Source organism: Symsagittifera roscoffensis, chromosome 5 (genome assembly GCF_963678635.1).
Source record: "Symsagittifera roscoffensis chromosome 5, txSymRosc1.1, whole genome shotgun sequence".
Lineage (NCBI taxonomy): Eukaryota > Metazoa > Xenacoelomorpha > Acoela > Convolutidae > Symsagittifera > Symsagittifera roscoffensis.
The window spans coordinates 53,535,773-53,558,635 of NC_087066.1; the positions used below are offsets into that span (position 1 = coordinate 53,535,773).

Below are 22,863 nucleotides of genomic sequence, written 5' to 3' on the forward strand. Positions count from 1 at the left end.
ATCACCTCAAAAACGTAAAATTTATCAATACTTTACTTAATTGGCGTTCCTTTTAATTTTTGGTAGCATAATATTTAGTTTTATAAAATTTAGTGATCACATTTTTTTAAAATAATTTTCATAGACATATTTAATCTGCACGAAAAATTCCGACCGCACTGATTTTTTTTCTTAAAAAAATGGAAAATGAAAAAAAATTGTTTTTCTCCATTTTTTTCCGCTCAAATTATCCTGGTATTTTTAAGGCGATTTACCTAAGTAGAAAAATAAAAAGTGAATAGCAATTAGCAGCTATTATACCGTTAAAATAGTAGCGCAGTTTTAACGTTATAATAGCTGGTAAGTGCTACTCTTTTGTCCATTTTTCTACTTAGGTAAAATAAATTTGGAAGTCAGGTTCTTGATAAATTTTTGTCAACTTTTATCTACTTTAGCTTGAACAGAGAAACAAATCAGACTAGACAAGAATAGTCTGATTTTTTTCTCTGCTAAAGCTAAGGTAGATGAAAGCTGACAAAAACTTAGTGAAAACTTGACCTGCAAACTTAATGGTACTACAATTTTAACGTTATAATAGCTGCTAATTGCAACTAATTTGCCCATTTTTCTACGACAGGAAGTTTTGAACAACAAAAAATCTTTTTTTTGCAATTTCAGAATTTTTTCTTTTTTATAAATCAGTGCGGTTGAAAAATTCTGAGCTAAATGCACAGCAACCGGACATTCTTGTTTAATTTGTTTTTCAGCTTATGAGTTTTTAGTTTCTTGAAAATCAACTACGAATTGATGAAACAACAATAACCCATTGTTGACAATTTTTTGAAAAATTGATCAAAAGGGTTTGTTCTAAAGTGATCAAAGTACTTGATTCAAGAATACTCTCGAGGTTTAAAAGCATTTCGAAACATCTTCAAATCAAAAATTGGGCAACAAAAACAATTTTCGAGATAAAAAAAGGTTAAAATTGGCAATTGAATTTGCATATCAGAGCCATTAAATTCCATGGAAAATATAACTTATTTGAAGTCTTCATCTAGAGGAGGCCGCTTGAATATTAATTATTCTTGAAAAAACGGGCACGATAATAAGAACTTTAGAATTAATTATTTAGTCCTTTTTGATCGAGTTCTGAGGCTGATTAGATCACAAATAATCTTTACTTTCTTACCATGTATCTTTTACAATCAATCTTGAAAAAAATGCATTTGAAAGCAAACTAGTTTGTGGCCGCTTGAGTGTTATTTATTCTTGAACGATTTTAAGAACTTTAGAATTATTTATGTAGTTCCTTTTGATCAAGCTGAGTTCCTTTTGAAAGCGAACTAATTTGAAAAATAATTTAATACTTTGTTTCTTCAAAAGCATTTGGCATTTTTAATTCGAGATAGGCCCGAACAGCTGAAGTAGAATTTATTGCTTTGAGTTTAAAAAAAACTAATAAAATATTCAGAGAAAATTCGGTAAAATGGCAACTATGGTTTTGCTTTGGGCATTGCTAGTTTCCCTCCTGCAAACGAACTGTTCACTTTCTACTGAAGGTCTGCTCTTAAACATGTCCACTATACTACGACAACCTTTTCTCTACGACATTGTCGACCTTGACAACAAAACTAAACGAGTGGGCTACATTCAAGACTTAATCAACGAGTTGCAACTTCGTATGGGGTTTGAATACAATTATTTAATAGTTCCAGATGGAAATTACGGGGCTCCAATTGGTAACGACACTTGGAATGGGATGATCGGGGAACTATATCACGGAAGAGCCGACATGATTGCTGCCGACTTAACGGTCAATGCTTTGAGATCCGAAGTTGTCGAGTATACTGTGCCTTTCATGCGTATCGATTTGGGAGTCGTGTATAAGAAACCGACTGTCAAGTTCGGCGTTCTCGCCTACATGATGCCATTTTCGAACCGAGTTTGGCTCGTTATTCTCGGCAGCTTGTTCGTGACATCAGCCGCTTTGTACTTTTTTGGCATGTTTGAAACTAATAAAGACCGATTTGAAAGCGTCGTTTCCTGTTTGTACTTCGGACTCGCCTGTCTTTTCGCCCAGGGGCCCGAATACTACCCGAAGTCTATATCGGCACGAACGACTGCAGTTGCGTGGTGGTTCTTCTCACTGATGATGCTGACTTTGTACACTTCAAGTTTGACAGCTATGTTGACAGTAAATCGAGTTCAGCTGCCCATTGAAACTGTTGAAGATCTCTTGGACTATCCTGATTTTCACTATGCGGTCGAACCGGGCCAGGCTACAAATTTAGCATTCAAGTTAACATCCTACGAGCCGTTTCAGAAAATGTACCAAGATATGATAAGTCGCGACACGGGATTCTTTATCGATTACATAGGAATGGAGCGAGTAAGATCTCGCAACGACTTCGCATTCATTCGAGAATCTCCATACATCGATTATGACATAACTTTTGCACCCTGTGACCTTGAGGTCATATACAGTTCGGCAAGCCCAAAAACAGGAGCAGGATATGGATTTGCTTTTCCAAAGGGATCCCCCCTAGCAGACATATTCTCAGCTAAGATTCTTGAGCTCGTCGAAGATGGTACAATTGCGAAAATACACAAAAAATGGTTTGTTTTGCGGTCACAGTGTTCAGACAAGAAGAAACTGGCAGAAGAAGTCAGCACAATCAATTTCAAGGAAATACAGGGAATTTTCTTGACTTTTGGACTGGGTATTGCGATATCGTTTGTATTGTTTGGCATACGACTGGCACGGAAAGCATTGCAAGCCAAAGGATGCCCGGAGACGAGGTTCATGCGGAAAAAGAGCCGATAAGCTCGAATTGCAATAAATCATATATTTAAGTTTATATTAGAAGTAGCAAAACAAATCTAGTTGGTATATAGTAGTGCGTGCTGTTTTATTTATATTTAAAAACCCCTGCAAAATTATGCTCAAAGTTTCCCAGAATATATTTTTTTTCATGTTCATTTTGTATCGCAAGTGACGCAAACCTTGCTTCATCTCTATGCCAAATTTTTCCTGTTCGTGGTATAAATGACGGAACTAGACGAAAACTTAGAACGTTAGCAAAACGGATATAACCGACCACTGTTGCCTCCAAGAAACGAAAACTTAAACACAGATGCAAAGCTGAGCTTCGCACCACTTGCGATATCAAACAAGAAAAAAAACTTTAAAAAAAATCAAAAAAGATTTAAAAAAACTAGATCTTTTAAAATGAACAAAGTTAATTTTGAAACAAAAACATTGCAAGACAATAAAACGTATAATAGGCATCGGACGATAAAATACCTAGCAGTAACAAAGCCGAAAATACCATGTCAGAAACCCTTTAGACCGAAAAAAAAAAAAAAAAAAACTTTAGACTTCTGAAAGGTTAATAAGTCAACTTTACCTTCAAAACACTTTATTGGCTCGTCAAATGAATTAAAATGAGGCCGCTGAGCCGATAGATAAAAGGTCGAAAACTATTAATTTCAGTAAAAAGAAAAAAACTGCCGAAAAAAATTTATAAACAATTTGAGACTAAGAGAAAGTTATTAAGTTCCCCTCAGCCTCAAAACACAGACATGCACACATAAAAAAATTTTGCTCGTCAAAAAAAGTGATGAGGCCAATAAGGCGATATATTATAGGCCGAAACCTATAAATCCTAAAAAAAATGAGAAAACCAACGAAAATTTTGAAAAAGTTGTTATCATGAAAAAATTGATTTATATTCCTATTAGAAATCTTAGCATTTTTTGCAACACAAAGGTGAGCAAAACAAATTTTCGGCGAGATGACTCAATATTAGGTCACAAAACCGATAAAAATTAGGCCGAAACCTATCAAGCCGAAAAAATGAAAATAGAACAAAAAAATAGCAAAAATTTTTGTTGAAACGACTCGAAAACAGGTCAAGTTCAGTGAAATTACAAACAGCAGAGATAACTCAGAACACTAAGAGCAACTTTTTTTCTAAAAAACACTAACTCGGCTTGAGTGAATATGATGGAACCATACTTGACTTACTATGAACTTTCTTTGAGGTCATTAAAACTGTGGAGAGGAAAACCGTCCTACGCCAACATTCCTTTCCACTCCATTAAGAGTGGTCGTAACACTAATCCTAATTATAGCTCAATAATTAAAGTGGGCCTAAAATGCACACCTAAACAACTTAAGTTCGGAGAGCAGCTGCAAGGTAGATATGTTTTTTCCGATTTTCAAGAATCGTGCAAAGCCGAACATGATCTGCAATTCATTTGCCATTTTACTTTATTAATTTAAATCATATTATTTAAAAGAAAACATCCTTTATGTAAGGTCGGTACTGCTTTTCGCTCACACAAGAAAAAGATTTTAAAAAAAGTCCGACCGAACGAAATGATAAATATTCCAAATGTTAAATCATATTTCAGTTTCAAGGGGTTATGGTAACTTAATAGGAAAGTAGCACTAAATTTGAGGTTAAAAAAGAAACTAAAATGAAAAAGTCTTCAAATCGTTGAGAACAAAACACATTCATAGAATTCATGAAAAAATTTTGTGCCTTTAACCAACTACAATTCGTTTTTTTTAACTTATCCTAATCCGGTTTTAAAACTTCTGAAATCAACATATATGCAGAAAACAAAACAAAGCCCTAAGTTTGCAAACTTCTCTTTACGTGCATCAGATATTTTCAGTGAAAACTGAGATTTTAAACAAAAAAGCCTGTGACTTTCCGCCCATCTCCTCAAGCAGTATCAAGCAATATCAAACTTCCCCTCAAGCAGTGTGGCGAAATAATTTTGCTCCTGGTAGTTTTTTTCCAGGCATACTTTGAACTGTTTTACTAGAAGTTTTTGAAAGATTTTTGAAAAATCATTCGTAAGGTATTGTTGTCCTATGCTCAAAGTTAAAACGATGTTTTACCTGTGATCAAAAATTAAAGATTTTGTGAGAAAATTAAAGATAATTTACTCAATTATTTTGTCAGCAAAATTTTTTGGGCTTAAGTGCAATCAGAATATTCATTCAAGGTTTTGCCCTGATACACGAGCATTCTTGATTCATTTCAGAAATCGTTCCAAAATATTTAGTATAAGTTATGTTTTTCTACATGCAAAATTCATCACTTTGTCTTTATAGAGCGTGTGCAGAATAGTGTTTAAAAAATCAAAAAGAAACTACTATTAGGTTGTTTAGATTGAATTGTGAATAAGTGTAATGAAGGGCTCAATCATCTCGCTATAATCAACTTGTTATGAATTTGAGTGCTGGTTTTTTGCCAAGATTCACTAACTTGGTCAGAACATCATAGATTAAAGGATTAAATTATCATAATTTAGCTCGGCAATTTGGCACTATTAAATCTTTATTTTGACCAACAAAATTGATTTAAAATACAGCCTGAGTTTGTATAGTTCGTGACTTCAGTCTGAAGTCAGACTACAGTCCGTTCATAGAATAAATCTGTTCTGCGCAAGAGACTTAAAAGTGATTTGGAATTGATTTAAACCTCTGCTAATTTTTGTCCAATTTTTCGAAAAAAAGTGAGGAATAAATATGCTTAGGGCGTTTTTTTTACTTAGATCAATTTTACAAAAATTGGCTGCGTTATGCATATCGATCCGGAAATCATCGGATTGCCAAGCGATTATGCATGCCATTAGCCTAAATGCAATTGAAAGTGCTCGATAAAAGATAATAACTTCAACCCGCGAATTAATAAGAAGAACTATCTCGCACTCATTATCGTTGCAAATTGATTTGATGCAAACTGATTGATGAATTTACCTCAACTCAAATTTTAGCTTCTTTTATTTGATATTGGCGGTCCGAAATTTGTAGTTTATCAATTTTTCTCAAACAAAAATTATTTGAGACCAGCTAAGTTTCAATCGGAACATTCAGGGCTTTGCCTTGATATACGAGCAGATTTGTTATATCATATTGCAACATGTTCAAAATGCCTCAACTTGATTCTTGAAATTCATTTGTTTTTCTACTTGTGCGAGAAAGCGCATAAAAATTAGCTCAAAGAGTTGAGTTATTGAGCTGAGAAATAAATGAACTGCACGTGGATTACGCAAATATTTTACTCATACAAAATTTGATGCTGAATCTGATATCTTTTTAATTTGGCAATACCGCTTCTAATTAGTTCTTTTAAGTTTTAAAGCTAGTTGACATAATTTCAAAAATAGTGGCAAACATGATAAAAATAGACTGTTTAGATATCCGCCTTTTTTATTCCACCTTATTTTCTTGAAGCAATTTTTTTATTATAACATAAAATAAAACAAAAAAATGTATTTATGATAATTGTATCTCTTCAAATTTCTCTATTTTTTTGGCTTTTCAGAAAGAAAGCTGTAGATTTTGTTAAAAAAGCGTAACACTACCAATGAAAACTAAAATCGTTCTTCGTTTTCCTCGACAAGTCAGTTTTGAAGTGTAAATATGAAGGAAGCATATAAAATTTTAGTCTTTTCTTTTTCAGTTTTACTTCCAAACTGACATCTACAGTTTTATATCAACTTAATAAATAACATTAAGAATTAAAATCAGGTACATCATACAAAAAAATTCGAGCTTATCAATAAATAATTCTGAAAATTACACCTGCCAGTTGCTTTGGTTAACTGAACTATACCATTGTAATTGGTTTTAAAGAAAAGTTGACTCAAAGTTTTTGCTCTGGCAGATTAATTTATTGCTTGGACTTTTAAAAAAGTGAGGATTATACAGGCTTCAGCTTAGTTTTCGCTAAAAATCATTTTTGAAAAAATTTTTTTAGATCCACGATCGAACCTGGAATCTACGTGGTCCCAAAAGAGTGTGCTACGTGCTCTTTTAGGTACATTTTATACCTTAGTAAACTGCTCCTTGAATAAATTGAGGATTCTATGATGTTCAAAGGAACTATACTCTTAATTTTCAGATTTTCCTTCCGCGCTGATTAATCCTAGTTCGATTAAAGTTTTAAGCAACCTAACTTTTTTTAAAAAAAAACAACACTTGAGCTGCGTAACCGAACTTGTTGGCCTGACAATCAGAAAAAATTGCAAAAAATTAAGCCTCGGTTGAGTTAGTCTTTTTAAAACCCTCACAATGTTACAAAAATCAATTAAAAATAATTTTTTGAGCTCAGTACAAAATTTTTTAGTTGATATAGAAAATTTATCAAAGCGGCTACGTTCAAAAGTGGAAATTTCACTGAATAAAAAAATTATTCAGTCAAATTTCGACTTTTGAACTAAGAGTTTTTGAACATTTTTCTTTACCACCTGCAAAATATTGTTCTAAGCGAAAAAAAATTACCTGTGATTGATTTTGTAACCTTATGAGACTTTGAAAAGGGCTAATTTTGGTAATTTAGAATAATCAATTTAAGTTTTCAATTAAATTAAGCCCAGTACTTTTCTCTTTTCAAAACAATGCGAGACGCTAAAAAATACCATTTTTATTTTTCATAGTTTTTTCCATATTTTCCGATTCTTTTATCAAATTTGAGCAGTAAATACAGTTCTTCAGCTTTAAATTGTAGCCGGATTTTCCAGGGCATCACCCTGATAAACAAGGAGTCTTGTTATCCTCATTAAAACTTGCATTCAAATTGAGGTGTTCTTGAGAAATAATTGCTTATTTCAGTTTGTGGAATGACATTTATTCAAAATATTGAAGCATCAGCAACGGCATTCATTCACGGAAAAGGACCATTAAAAAAAAGTGTACCAATTTCTCACAAAGAACTACTTTTATGCCCGCGCTCTAGAACCGCCTGCGGTCTTTTCGATTATTTCGCCAAGCACCTGATTCAATTTTAATTAGGCAATTGAAGCTCTAACAACAAGGAGTTTTCCATTTTCTTGGTTATTCAGAAAATTTTATCTTGACTTTTCTCAATAGCTTTTGATCATTTTTATAAAAATTTCTCCAGATTATCTTACTCAAAAATCTTCTTCTTACCTGATTAGAAAACTCTCAGATTCAATTTGTTGGCTGATTAAAACTTAACAAGTTTTTGTTAAATATTGAAGAAAATCAATAAAAAAAAGTGTTTGAGAGATGACGATGAGAAATTTATTGTTGTTTTTCCTCGCTTTTATTAATCCGAATACAGTACTCGGGTCTATGAGACCTCGTCCCATGTACAATATCAGCGCAATTAACCGAGAGCCGTTTCTTTTTGATCTGGTTGACCTTGAAAACAGCACGCGACGAATCGGCTACATTCAGGATTTAGTTGACGAGTTGCAAAAACGACTCAAATTCGACTACAATTTCTTATTCGTCCCAGACGGACACTATGGAATACCAAATGATAACCAAAATTGGAACGGAATGATTGGCGAGTTGCTTCTCGGTAAAGCTGATTTCATTGCAGCCGACTTAACTATCAACGCCGCTCGTTCTGAAGTCGTAGATTTCACACCGCCTTTCATGCAAATCGATTGGGGAGTCGTTTACAAAAAACCAGCGGTAACTTCAAACTTCCTGGCATATATGATGCCATTTTCGAACGCAGTTTGGTACACTATAATAGGCAGTCTATTGGTAACTTCGAGTTCCTTGTATACATTCGCGCATTTCAACTCACAGGATACTCGGCTTTCGAGTGCCGCCGCTTGTTTGTACTTCGGACTTGCCTGTCTTTTTGCCCAGGGGCCTGAGACCTATCCGAAGTCAATAGCTTCAAGAATGACCGCAATTTCTTGGTGGTTTTTCTCGCTCATGATGCTAACTTTATACACTGCAAGCATGACTTCTATGCTTACTGTGAACAAATCCGCGTTGCCTATTGAAAAAATTGAAGACTTAATCGATTACGGGGAACTTCATTACGCTATTGAGCCCGGTCAGGCGACCCAGTGGGCTTTTCAAAGCACGAGCTACGAGCCATTCCGAACAATGTGGGGAGACATGGAAAGCCGAGACACGGGGCTATTCGGACCCGAAGACGGAATGAGCCGAGTGCGTTCCCGAAGCGACTTCGCATTTATACGAGAATCACCATATATCGCTTACGACTTGACGTTCGCGCCGTGTGATCTCGAAGTGGTGTACAGTTCGCAGAACCCGAACTCCGGTTCGGGTTACGGGTTTGCGTTTCCGAAGGGATCTCAGATCGCGAGAAATTTTTCGACTGCTATTTTGGAACTCATAGAGGAAGGAGTGGTCGCTGAAATACATGCAAAATGGTTCACGACTCGCAACCAGTGCTCGGAGGCAAAGAAACTGGCGAGTAATGTCGACGAAATAGGAATCGTGGAGATCAGAGGGATTTTCATCACGTTTCTGGGCGGACTCGCGATTGCTTTCCTGTTCTTCGTGATCAAAATTGGACTGAATTTTTACGATAAGAAGTGTATAAACCCTCCCGAGAAATGAAAACAATGGAAAAGAAGTAATTTCGACCTTTTCGGGAACTTTTCATCACATTTTAGTTTTCATAGTGGCAAATATATTCAAAAGAGGATAGATGATGAATTAGTAAAAGACAAAAATGTACTTATATCTATAATCTATTGTTTTCCCCAATTTAAAAACTGAAACCCATATTCTTTTAAAATTGATTGAAACTTTTTCCTTTTTTGAGTGAAGTTGAGTTAAATGACATGGTTTAACCTAAAGTACAAAGAGGTTAATTGTAAAACACCCTTTTCGAGACCTTTCGCAATAAAAAAAAATACAATGAGATTGCAATGAATTGATACCCTGTTAATTATTGAGAATGCTTATATGTTCTAGCAAAGCTGTCTGGGTTGAAGTGTTGGCTTAGTGTTAACACTTTCGAATTCCAAAGACTCATGGTCTATGAAAAATGGCTATGGCCTCAAACAAAGTCTGTGAGCATAGTCATGAGAGTATGAGCAGCCCATTTTACAGCGCGCAAGAACATAAAAGTGCATAAAAATTGCAATAAACCCTAGTCAGAAACCACCAAAAAAATACATAATGATTTTATGTAAAACCGAGAAACGATTATAAATGATATTTTTTATCAGTTTTTAACATGAAAGTATTTTGGTCAGTAAGTTAATAGAAAATGAATGATAACAACAACCGGTTAGATTTGTTCCAAAACAGTCATGAACGTATACATGAACACCATACCCAAGATATACCCAAGGTATGTTTAGATCTGGCAAATACAGGTTGTACGCGCATATATAATTTCGGACCTTCAACTAATATCTGCCTATAAGCTCGAGTGAAAGTTGCCCTAAATGACTTGAGGTATAAGCTCAAGTCAATTTTTTAGAGAGCCATTAAGCGTTTTTTTCGGCGCTCAGAAAGTAAATACATTAACAGAAAACTAATACAAGAACTCGTTTAGACCGTAAAGCTATGGTTTAGAAGTTTGGCTCGGTCAGACCTTTTGAAATATACTTGAAGTATTTCAAGTCAACAAAAGAAAAAAAGGAAAATATTGTAAAACAGTTCTTCGTTAGATTAGTCTCTAACTTCCTTTAAAAGGGAATTATCAAATGTATTAATTTACTATCAAACTTCGAAACTATCTTTAAAAACTTTTACCTTTGCTTTTATTTGGGACCATTAGTAGTTTTACGGGACCATACTTCTAAACGAGTACATTTAAAATTCCCAGACTACTTACTCGTCAACGGGAAGTCCTCTGAGTTGCCACTCTCTAGAGGTCACGGGGTCACAGAGTGTTCCGGCCAGGTCAAAGTGGGGCGACACGGGGATAGAACGCTCTCTGCATTCACCCAGCCACTTGTTCACACACGACTGAAAAATATGTAATAAAAAAGCAACAGCTATTTTTTGCTAGAGAGAAATTTTGTCAATAAGTCGAGACAATAACAAATTTCGAGATAATAACAAATTTCGAGATGAAATGTAACATGTGAAAAATTTGAGCAAAACGCGGTTTTTTCTTTCTGATGTGTTTTGGTTAATTGTTCAAGAAAAAATATTGCACTAGTGATTCAAGTGTTGCCAGTGGCGTGCGCAGAAATTTTTCTAGAGGGGGTGATTTTTCAAAAAATTTTGAAAATTTTGCAGATTTTTTCTTTAGATCGATCATTTTGATTTTCCGAACTATCCGAAAATACTATAAGGACCTTATTTTTCTAAAAAAATGTTCTGCACCGCAGACATATTTTTCAAAAAACAGGCCAAAAAAGGGGTTTTTACGCACTTTTGGGAAAATTTTTACGATAAAAATTCATTAATAACTTGAGAATAATCAAAATAGTACAAAAAAGTTATTTTTGCAAGCAAATTCTTAACTATTTAGCGCTATGAAACTACAAAAAAACTAACATTTCTGAACTCGAGAGTGAATGGGCCTAAATAGGCCACAATTGCAGAGGCAATGAGCACATCGCCCACTATGTTGATGTAACTGCTGCCCATTAATTTCTCCATCTCAGTCCATCTCACCCTCTCACCTCCTAATTGACCAATCAGCTTAGAGGCACGCTGTAGACGCACTTGGGTCAGGTCAATCTAAATTAGAACAGAGTGTAAAAACGTTCCAGCCATGCTTCGAAATCACCCAAAGTAGATTAAAGTAAGGCTGTTTTTGTGCGGTAGGCTTTTATTTCACAATCGGAAAGTTAAAATTCTTTGCAATAATAATTTTAGGGCACATGATTTTCAATGATTTGTAAGACTCATTTTTTGTTCATTTTTTGTTTGTTTTTTGTTTATTCAACGATTTTTATGATAATTATTTTTTGTTTTGTTTTGATGCCTTCAAATAAACATTTTTAAGTAATTAACTAGAGTGTCGGGGTTGTGGAATGTCAACCGACAGACTCTTAGTTACAAAAGTAATTGTAATAAAATATGAATTGGTAGAATAAAGAATGTTGAGATATCTGTATCTTTCATTAGATAACGAGAGAGTGATTTTCATTCATCATAAAACATTAACACGGTCGACAAGTACCGACCTTGACATAAAAACATCAACTCACTCAGACTAACATTATGACCTCTATCATCAATTCAATACACAATGCATACGTTACATAATAGGAGGCACACCCGCCGTACCACAGGGGTACTGTTTAAGCAATTTTTGTGAAATTTGATTTTGCAATTAGGGTAACAACGGTATAAAGGTACAGAGCTATCAGACGTGCCAAATTAAATTCAATTATCGCTTTGAGCTATAATTTTCTGAAGATTCTTTTTGTTTGATAAGCTTGAAAATTTTTCATTGATTTTTTGCAATAATTTTTTTTGAAAATAAATGCCATTTCCAAAGAATTTTAAAGTTCAAAAAAGTTTAATTTTAGGTCAAAATAAGTTTAAGTTTATTTTAAAAAACTTACTTTTAGGCTGTTGAAGGCCGTCAGGTTTTTCAAAGCAAAAAAAATTATTTTTGAGAAAAAACAATATCTGTAGACTTTGAAAACAACTATAAACTATTTTAATGCTGATACATCAGAGCAATTTTAATATCTTTTATAAAATTTTTAACAAAATTTATTTGATTTTCATCTATAAATTTTTAACTAAACGTTTATAAATACTTTAAGGCCAGTCAGTACGTGGGCACCAGCACTAATTTTTATACAGATAAAATGCCGTCAAAAAAGCGACTGTTTATAGCCGTTTGTTTGAAACACTCGGTTGTTAACGGATTTCATCTGTTATATACTGTCGCAAAAAATCGATTTTATTGCCTGTAAAATTGATATACATCGATCTGGATAGATTTTCGCATTATACCAAAAATAATCAAAATCTCAGCAAAATCGATTTCTAGCCGTAGCAAACTCGGGGCGTTGCAAAATAAATTTTAAGCATCAGTTTTTTTCCATGGTAACTGAGTAGTATAGCTAATTTACACTGGGATCGGGGGGGGGGGGGGGGGGTGATCCCTACAGGGATCATTGGGTATTGAGATCCCAACGTAAATTTTTGAGATCCCATGTAAAAGTACTGATCCCATGTAAAATTTTTCATGATCCCAAATAATGATCCCACAAATTTTATCCCAATGTATATTTTTTAAACCAATGATCCTGAATGTAAATTTTTGTTAGGTTGATAGCTAAATCGTCCAAATGCCCAGACGGTGTATTTCGTTCTTTTTGTTCATGCACCAAATTGGAGTGGTATATAAAGTGGTTATAGCGATTAGTTTCATGCATGGTATATGAAAGACGCTTGATTTCTGCACCGAATATGTTTGAAATATATTTATAGAATCAGCTTGAAATTTTTATGTATTACTATAGACTGGTTTCTGTAAACGTCTATGTCAAGTAATTTCAGGAAGAAACTGTTGAAGAATTAAACGGAAAACATACGTTTCAAGGTTAAATTGAATTTTGTAAACTTTTGGTTCAAATATAACACCAATTCTAACACGCACACTGGTACACATAAAAACATAAAACATGTCTTAAACGCTGTTACTCTTTACTGAACAATATTTTACACACTATCACATTAACAAACATTTTTTCTTATTTCCTGCGAAAACGTTTTGGTTGCGTTGGCACATCTTCAACGGCTTCACGATCTAGAAAAGAATTATCCGACGATTCTGAAGACGATTCTGCAGAAGTTTCAGCACTCAAATTGGCAATATCGTCACTGTCAAGGTCATTCTCGTTTATCTGATCGAGACGTGCAAATCCAGGATCCGGAGTCTGGAATCCTATTCATTTGAGGCTGTTAACATAAGATAGAACAAGGAACGATGTACATGTGATTGACTTGTGCTGGGGTCAATGAAGCTATCTTGACTATCGTATTGCACATCTTGCGTATAATCCCAGTCTATTTGTGTTCGATCAAGTTCTTGCGACATACCATCTAGTATATTCTCTTGATCCCATTCTATTGGTGCGTCATTGTCTTCAAAATGAGCAACCCATGCATCTAGATCGTCATCATCATCACTATCTCGATCTAACGTTTCATCGTTCGCACTATAGGCATGAAAGGTAGAGCTGGTATTACCACGACGACTATTGTTTGAAGGCGGTTCTGAAGACTCCATGTAACCATATGGCAACGTTGAAATGCCATCATCCAATATATACCGTTTATCGTCAAACGATGACAATGCTATCTTATTCGTACGAACAGTATTCAGAACGGTCAGATGCAATTCTGGTGTTTTCAGCTCGATAGAGACTACCCATCTCAAGAGTTTCTTCATACTTCCGATGAGTAAGAAGATTTTGAGTTGCCCTGGAAATGTCTTTAGCTGAAAGCTTACGATGATCTATATAAAATGAATAAATGATTACTAATCGTTAATACATTGAAATTTTTTTTCGAAAAAAAGTTTTTCCCCAAATTTTTGACGAATTTTTTTCGAAAAAAAATTTTTTCCCAAATTTTTTTTCGAAAAAAAATTTTTTCCCAAATTTTTTTTCGACAATTTTTTTTTCGAAAAAAATTTTTCCCAAATTTTTTTTCGACAAATTTTTTTCACCCAAATTTTCGACAAATTTTTTTTTCATAAAAAAAAAATTTTCTGCCAATTTTTTTCAGACAATTTTTTCATAAAAAAAAATTTTCCCAAATTTTGGAAAAAAAGTTTTTCTCGAAAGTTATTGGTTTTCCCAATTTTTTTTGTCGACAAATTGAAAAAAAATTCTAATTTTTTCGACAAAATTTGATGAGTAATTGAAAGTACTAACTTAGAGAGACGATTGAGTATAACTTGGGTTTTAAAGCAATGAAGTCCGTGATGGTGTCGGCTGGGTACTCATCTTTGTATTTGAGAACTGTCAGTTTGTTTTGCTTGTTAAACAGGGGATGGGTTTCGGGATAATTTGAGAAATCGAATTCGTCAATAATGTTGGATTGGTTTTTCAAAATTTCGTAAAAATCTGCATTCTTTTCGGTTTCTATTTCGTAAAGCAAACTATCGGTATCGGAGTAAAGCAATCGACACTCAAAGTTTGGTTTCATAATTTCATAGTGAAACCGATTTATTTCAAATTTAGCGATTTCAAGCACGCATGCTCCTACTATGGTAGTTACATTCCAATTAATGACTCGTGGCGCTGACGTCAATGCCGCTAAATCATCACCAAATATTTTAAATGTCTTGAAGTCAAAAGCAGAAATTTGTTGCATTGTTTCTTCAGCGTTATGTACAATATTAACTTTCACTCTTTTTCTTTTCGATTCGCATGTTTTTCCATATGCAGAATTATTCAACAATTTGTACAGTGCTTCTTCAAATTTGTTTCGTGCAGCTTTCCTTTTGTTTGTGTTTAGGGTTATATAGGGTTCTAACCATAGTTCTTGCTTGAACTTTAAAACTCTATGTACTTTCGTTATTTTCAAACCCAACCGAACATAGAGTTGTAAAAGTTTGTAATGCACTGTATAATTACTCTTGTTATGCAATGTCTGAAGCAGTTTTTTTACTTTGCCAGGAGCAACTCGATAATTATCATTGCCTTTCATTTGTTCTGCCAGATCTCGTTGGTAGTCACTTAACCACTCCTCTGGCACCACTTCTTTGGTTGGTGCTAAAGGATAGTCTCGATGGGATTCATGAAGTTCTTGAGGGTACTCGAGATCTACTTCAAGAATGAAACCAATATCTGAATCTTCTGGAGTTGCCAATATTTCATCAATGCTCGTTTCACTGCTTGTACTAACTTCACCGTCTTCCTTAACATGGATTAACTCAAAGTCGCGTGCTGGTAATTTTTGCATTTGCATAACACCTCCATATAGATTATTTGCTTCCAACATGAAGCCATAACTTGTTTTTTCTTGAGGGTTGTACTTTTCATTCATGTACGGGTTGTTTGCTTTGAAATTTCTTTTTTCAAAAACAGATGCTGTCCCACCTCGCATCATATTTTTCACCATTTCTAAATGCTCTCTTTCCGAAAGAAGTTCAATATCAGCATTACAGATCCTCTTGAAAGCATCTCCCGCAAGATTTGACGCAGTAAAATGATGCGCGCAATCTAATCCGTAGCTTGCATGAGTTATCGAACGAAACTCTTCAAAAACACATGCGAGAAGAAGAGTATCACATGTGAGATAGAGATTGTGATATTGCTCTAAGTTTATGCAATTGAATTTATCGAAGACTGTTTGAGCTTGTTTTAAATCTTCTTCACTAACACTGATTTTTCCTCCTTCTAATGAGTTTCCCCATGCACTGAGTGGTGGCAGATTAGGTTCATCAAACTTTAATCGATTTGACATATAGGAATAAGGGTAAAAGCTTTTCCTCTTTAGAAGTGCGCGAAAACTCTCATCAGCTTGTTTGAAGTGCTCATCTAGTATAGAGAACTTATCAGCTGGTAAATTATCAACAAGTTTTTGTAACGAAGAATTCAAAAATTTACATGAGTCTATGAATCGCATGTATTCATAGACATTTTGCTTAACACCATTTGCTCGTGTGTAAGTGTCAACCAATACACCAATGCTTAGTGAGATATACTTCTCATCTGTTGCGGGTTTGACTTGGATCGTGCTCATTGGTTCCAACTCACCCAAAGCCAAACAAATATTGTGAAGATCATAATTTTGTATATTGTGTCCAACAATTGGTGTATATCGCACCTTTCGTCGCGCTAGGTTACACTTTGAGTGCGCCCACCCTATGAATTCACCACTGTAGTGACAGTGGTCCAAACATTTTGTTTCACCTTCAACAAACTCCGCTAGGCACAACCAGCACTAGGTGGCTTCATCCTGCTTCAGGATAGATCGATTGCCAATATAATTTGGGTATCGATTTTTTTGTTGGTAGATTTGTTTTGCTAGTATGTGTAACTGCTCGATGAATTTTGGTATACAATTTTCACTACTGTTTAAATCAAAGAAGTATGGTTTTGAAGAACCTTGTTCAATCGCACACAGAGAGTAACCAGAGCGTTCATGTTTTTCTAAGATCCTAGACGACGAAGTGTTCGGGTTGTTTTTGCATGTGGTTACAGGTTTCAAAAACGATTCGAAATCGAAGTAGATAACGACAGGAACAAAACTAAGTGCTGCATAGTTGTTGAATTTGTATTTATTGCTTCCATCTTCAGCGGATGGCATTTTTATTACTGCAGGTTCATGTTCTTTGCATGATCTTTGATGCATCTTGTTCGCTTCTTCGCTATAACTTATGTGAAAACAGTTCCGACACAGACGCATGAAGGTCCGGAATTTATAACTTTTAATTTCACATATGAATCTTAACAGGTTAGTTATTAACACGAAATGATGTTTACCCGGCTCAAATAACAACAAAAGATCCATACTGAATGTATCTTCAGACTCATTTTTTGATATCAACATAGGCACCAAGTCTCCTTTTTCATAAAGAAACACATTGACACGAACTTTGTTCAAACGTTCAAATTCTGGTATATCTCTGAAACTCATTGGGGTTGGAAAGTCACCGATTGGTTTTTTGGCGTTGCTCGTTCTGTAAGTTGCAGTGCATGTTTTTTCAGCAACTGGATCTTCGTATCTTCCAACAATTAAATTCAAACGATAATGAAGGTGATAAGCAGCAGTAAAACAAAGATTAAAACAGTCATGGTCATCATGGTTGCGAATATTAATTAAATGACTGGATTTTGCAATTTTGAATGGTAATGTTATATGTGATGACCCTCGAATGGGATTCATTTTACCAAATTTGATAAACAATCTAACCACTTGTTGTAAAACCCATCCCCTTCCGTGTGAAGCAAATGAATGAAGCACCGATTGCATTCTATCGACCATTTCATAAAACGTTCCATCCGCAAGTCCGTCGGATAGAACCGGAACCATAAGGGAATTAACATAAATGTCAACAAGCTCATTTTGAGTGGGGTTGTTCAGATCTTCGTCATTGATCACTGACGGTTTTTGTAAACTCAAATTTAATGAAAATTGAACTTTTTCAGGCCATTGGAAACCGTTTGCCAAAATCAAATTTTGGATTTGTTCTTTGTGCTTAGACATAAATTCTAATATATCTACACTATCATCACCAGGAATAAGAAAAGTTTTCAGGGTTACCATTGAAAGCCATTCACATTCATGGTTGGGGCAATTGTTTCGTTTTTGCTGATGGATTCAGTATTGTTACTAGTAGCGACAGGTAAACTATGAAGAGTAATCATATGGTTATTGAGTTCATTGTTAGAAACAAAGCCTAAATTACAATATTCACATAAATTGGCTATGCTCTCATGAGTTGAAATAAAATGTTGTTCAAGAGAAGATAACAATAACGATGTGAAAGGGCAATCATTACACATGTAAATTGGAATACCTTTTTCCATAGCATGAAAATTTCGTTCATGTCTGGTTCGGTTAGTTTTAAATGTGAAAAGTTTTGGACAAAAATTACATTTGTATTTTGCAGGATTCATTATCAAGTACTCCAGAGAAATAGAAGTTTGCAAATAAAATTCGTATTTGTACAAATTTTAAAATACATAACACGACTTCATGGGATTGGTTGAACTTGAAAATATGCTACATGTGATTCCGCTCAAATTTGAGTTTAAACGGCAATCACCCGCCAAAATTTGAATTCAATTTAAAAGTCCCGCCAAAAGTTTTGATTGCCAATAATTTGTAAAATCTAAACAAATATTGAACTTTTTCGTTATCATGTACAAATTTTCAAATACATAACACGACTTCATGGGATTGGATGAATTTGAAAAATATGCTACATGTAATCCCGCTCAAATTTGAGTTTAAACGGCAATCGCCCGCCAAAATTTGAATTCAATTTAAAAGTCCAGCCAAAAGTTTGATTGCCAATAAATTGTAAAATCTAATTAAATATTGAATTTATTCGTTATCATGATCAAATATTGTTTCTTCCGATCGGTTTCAGTCCACAAAAATCAATTAAAAGAGACAATACATTAATTAAGTTGTTTAACATTAATAACAAAATTCTGAAAAAAAAAATTTCGATTTCTTATTAATGGCTTGAACATGTGCACTGAATAGACTACCACATGTTTTTTTTAAAGACTCACTAACCATCAATGTTGCAAAGTAAAAAAAAATTTCATTAGACATGGTGAAGACTAATTAACCGTGATTAATGTAAAAGAAGAAAAAATATTATTTTCTTAAACAAAACATGTACCTTAAACATTATCATATATACACTATCATGATGACACTTTCCCCAAACATTTCATCAAAGACTTAATGGCTCTCACTTAGGTCATATTTTTACAATCCATAGAGCAATTTATATGTTTCCTCAAAAAAAATAGAAACAAAACTTGAAAAAAACATATAAAGTTTGTACAAAAAATGATGATCTCCCAAACTAGATGTTGTACAGTGTCGGCACCCTAGCTCAAAAAGGTCCAGCTCGCCGAGAGAAGCAATATGAGTGGTTGGAAGACTATATTCGGACCGTGTAACAAAAAGTTAGAAAATTGATATAGGATGAGGCTTTTTGAAAATGAAATGTCTGTATCTCTTCAGTGGATGGTCGGAACATAGTCGTGCAATATATCAAAATACTGCTCACGATCAGTTAATTAATTTTGATCAGAGGTCTAAAGACTATAGGATCTCAAGTTTACCAGATAAAAATTTTCAACATTTTTCCGAGATTTTAAAATTCAAGTTCTTTTTTGTATTTTGATTGAAGACTTGTCGAACATTCGGTTTTAAAATGACTTATTATGCTCTCCTTTTCCTAGCAACTTGATAAGTGAAGCATTAAGAGGCTGAGAGTTTTAATTTACAAAATGTTTATACATGAGGACACCAAATGAAATATATTAAATATCAATCTGAGTTTCAATTTTAAATCTTTATACACAATAAAACCAAATTAAAACCAATCAAACGCAACAACAGTTCAATAAAGTTAAAGCAGATCTAAATACTCCTGAGCTTTTTCTAGTGTTGTTATCTTTCTCTTTTTCTTTGGTGCAAGGCATAGTGAAGGAGTCAAATTTTCCATGTGATTACTCACTGTCGCTTCGGGGGTGCGAGTTGCAGTTGAAGAATCTGGTTCATCAAGCCATGGTGACACTGTAGGAGAAAAATCAGCTTTCGGCGTAACTAATTATGGTGATTCAATCTGTTCCATTCCCCATAAGCGATCAAAAAATTCAATTTCTTCAAAGTATTCTAACTGGTTTTCACACATCGGAGTAACATCACAATCGTATTTATACAAAGTTTTTTTTACTGGTTTTGATAAAGTTGAAATATCAACCTGAAGAGCAAGAGGCTCGTCAGGATCCGTATATTTACAAGATTTTTAAGGTAACTCAAATCCTTTATATTCAGTTCTTCGTCCTCATTTGGCTTTTTTAAGGAAAGTTTACTGAATAAATGTAAGAAATTTTTGGGAATCATAATGTGATGTGTGCAAGTCCACTCATCAGAATTAAAACTTTTCTCTTCGTTAATTATTGCTACAAAATTACCGTGAACGGTTTCATAAAAAATGGTTCTTTCGTGATTGGAATATCCGGCAATAAGATAACAAGGCATTTTTGAAGAAAAGTTGGAAGAAAAAGACAAACGTAACGCGGAAAGAAAAGAAACTGAAATGAATTGTGAAAACGCCTCAAGAGATTAAAATAGGGATTGGTTCTTCTAAAATTAGAAATTTCAAGACCTCCTATGTCGTTTTTAATCAGTTTAATAAGGGAGGGCGTGTAAAATGTTTATGTTACCTTGCATGGTATTCTATGTTTATCTAAATTACATTCAAACAAATAGCTTGTATCAAAAATAACGTTTAAACATTGTGACCTTTGACACCCATAGAAACTCTTATCAGTTGTACATGCACAAAATACTAATCCATTTGAACCAAATTGCAATCCAATATCTTTGCCATATAAAGTACATGTGTATATAAATTAAAATAGATACAACGCTTTCTTTTGCAGACATATACAATCAATCGGAACCATTCATTTCTTTCTATTCAGTTTTAAATCTAGTTACTTTGAAAAATTAATCGTTACAATGAATAAAACGAAAACAAGCGCCACAGCAAATGCAGATAAAGATTTTGGCGACTGCTATTTCGATATTTCGGAAAACAGTAAAAGATTAGTGCGTGCTACATTGAAAACATATGACCAAACTGGAACTTATGTATTCCTGAAAGTTTTCAAAAAAGCAACTGAATGCGCTGAATTTGAATGTGTACAAAGACTTTCCTTAAGCAGCGAAGAATTTTAAAAATTACTAAAATCGGGAAAGTCAATCCGAGCGCAAACAAGTGAAATTTCTGATACTGTTGAAAACAAAGACAAACCACAATCTAATTGTAAACGAGCCAGGAAATCTCAAACTTCCTCAATCACAAACGATTTCAAGCACGACTCGAATTAATTTTCCTTTGCAAAATGGCAGAAGCTATGTTCGAAGTTGTGTTACCTGGTTATTTCAAAAAATTTCAACCAAATTTCAAATTTGTTATTACTGAAAAAGTTCCTAACTTATCTACTTTTAAAAATTATGCTTTTGGAAGCCACTTCAAATCTGAATATTGCCCTTTTTCAGTCGAGATTGAAAAAAAAATTCATTACCATATATTGATTCAAGTAGATTCAGAGGAACGAATAAACCAATTTTTTCCTTCCCAAAAATGTTTCAGTGTTCCTTGTATTTTCACTTGCTTCAAATACTTAGTTTCTCCTGCTAAAGATGTCAAAGAAAACGGTGAGTTATTTGACAAGCTTAAACTAGCTCTCACTTATTCAGCACAACCTGTTGCAGCCAATTTCGATTTGTTAGATTTCATTGCAATCAAAAAACGTTTACCCAATTTATTGCTTTCTGCAACATCATCTAACAAATAAACTTCACCAAATCAAAACGTTTGCAAGAAATCTCCGGCCGTTGGGGGACAGAAACGAATTGATAATACAGTTACGACTGCTGCATCGTCGGCATCAAACAAATCAGTAAAAAATTTGACTTCAGTTTCAAAGAAACATACAGAAAGCAGACATGTTCAAACAGATGAGATGAATACAGAAACATTGAAAAGATTTGAAAGTTTAATTAATGGACCCCATTCTGCCGCTTTTTGTAAAAAAATGGATATTTTGACAAGTGGATATGGAAAACTTGATGTAGATACTGATGTGCTACTTGTGAAATTTATTGTTGAAGAGAAAGTTAAGTTTTAATTGATACTTTTCATTATTCCTTTTTTATTATATTGAGTTCAGTAAACATGATTTCAACTTTCGATTTAAAACTCATTCATGAAATTTTTATAGACTTAAAATCACAATATCCAGACAAATCAGTCAGATTTCAGTATTTTTTAGCCACTTGTTTGTATTTGGATGCTGATATTAATTTGGATTTTGTTTTAAAAAACAGACCATATGGTGGTTTAATTGGAATAGACAATTCGTCGCTCGACAAACACTTGAAATATTTCAAATTTCTTAGAATACATGCTATTTTGCATGACGCAGCAGGATATTTGCAAGAAAAAAATCATACCGGTCCTGGGTACACATATGTTTTGCCTTGTCCAATGAAAAACTGTTACCTGGGTCACGTGACAGGTATTGCGTTTTGCTTATTTCTTAAAACATTCAAACCAAAGTTATTTCGTTTGTTGGAATGTTGAGTGAAAGTCGTGTTAACCCAAAGAAAGAAAACTAAAAAATTGTTTTTCAACCATCTCATTATTTTAGATATTGAAGGATTTAAATGTGGCAAGAAACCTTTGATCATAAAGGAACTTTCCGTTTGCTCTGCTAATACAGTTGATACAATTCATTTTCTGCCACCGGTTCAATTCAACAATTTATCAAAAGAATAGAAAAAAGCGTACAATTGGGTATCTAAATTTCTACACGGGCTTCGTTGGGACGAAGGTGAATACCCTTACTCATACTTGGATCAAATTTTTGACAGCATTCGTTTGAGGAACCCAAATTCCCATTTTTTTGCTAAAGGTACAC

At 34.0% G+C, this 22,863-nt stretch overlaps 3 protein-coding genes across 3 annotated transcripts in view; 2 read left to right on the forward strand and 1 right to left on the reverse strand.

The window, feature by feature from the left end:
• LOC134846236 (dynein axonemal heavy chain 3-like) overlaps nucleotides 1–22,863 on the reverse strand; it is a 174,034-nt gene that overhangs the window by 58,529 nt on the left and 92,642 nt on the right. Inside the window, exons 65-66 of the mRNA XM_063863505.1 lie at nucleotides 11,255–11,440; nucleotides 10,584–10,717 (exon numbers count right to left, since the gene is read on the reverse strand). Of these exons, the coding sequence (XP_063719575.1) occupies nucleotides 10,584–10,717; nucleotides 11,255–11,440 (320 nt within the window). The remainder of the gene's footprint in view (nucleotides 1–10,583; nucleotides 10,718–11,254; nucleotides 11,441–22,863) is intronic.
• LOC134845803 (glutamate receptor 1-like) lies at nucleotides 1,410–2,803 on the forward strand. Its single transcript, XM_063862883.1, has one exon. The coding sequence runs from the start codon at nucleotides 1,466–1,468 to the stop codon at nucleotides 2,801–2,803; it is 1,338 nt and encodes a 445-aa protein (XP_063718953.1). The 5' UTR covers nucleotides 1,410–1,465.
• Nucleotides 6,783–9,504, forward strand: LOC134846235 (glutamate receptor 1-like). The gene is made up of 2 exons (XM_063863504.1): nucleotides 6,783–6,818; nucleotides 7,613–9,504. The coding sequence occupies exon 2, from the start codon at nucleotides 8,030–8,032 to the stop codon at nucleotides 9,350–9,352; it is 1,323 nt and encodes a 440-aa protein (XP_063719574.1). The 5' UTR covers nucleotides 6,783–6,818; nucleotides 7,613–8,029; the 3' UTR covers nucleotides 9,353–9,504.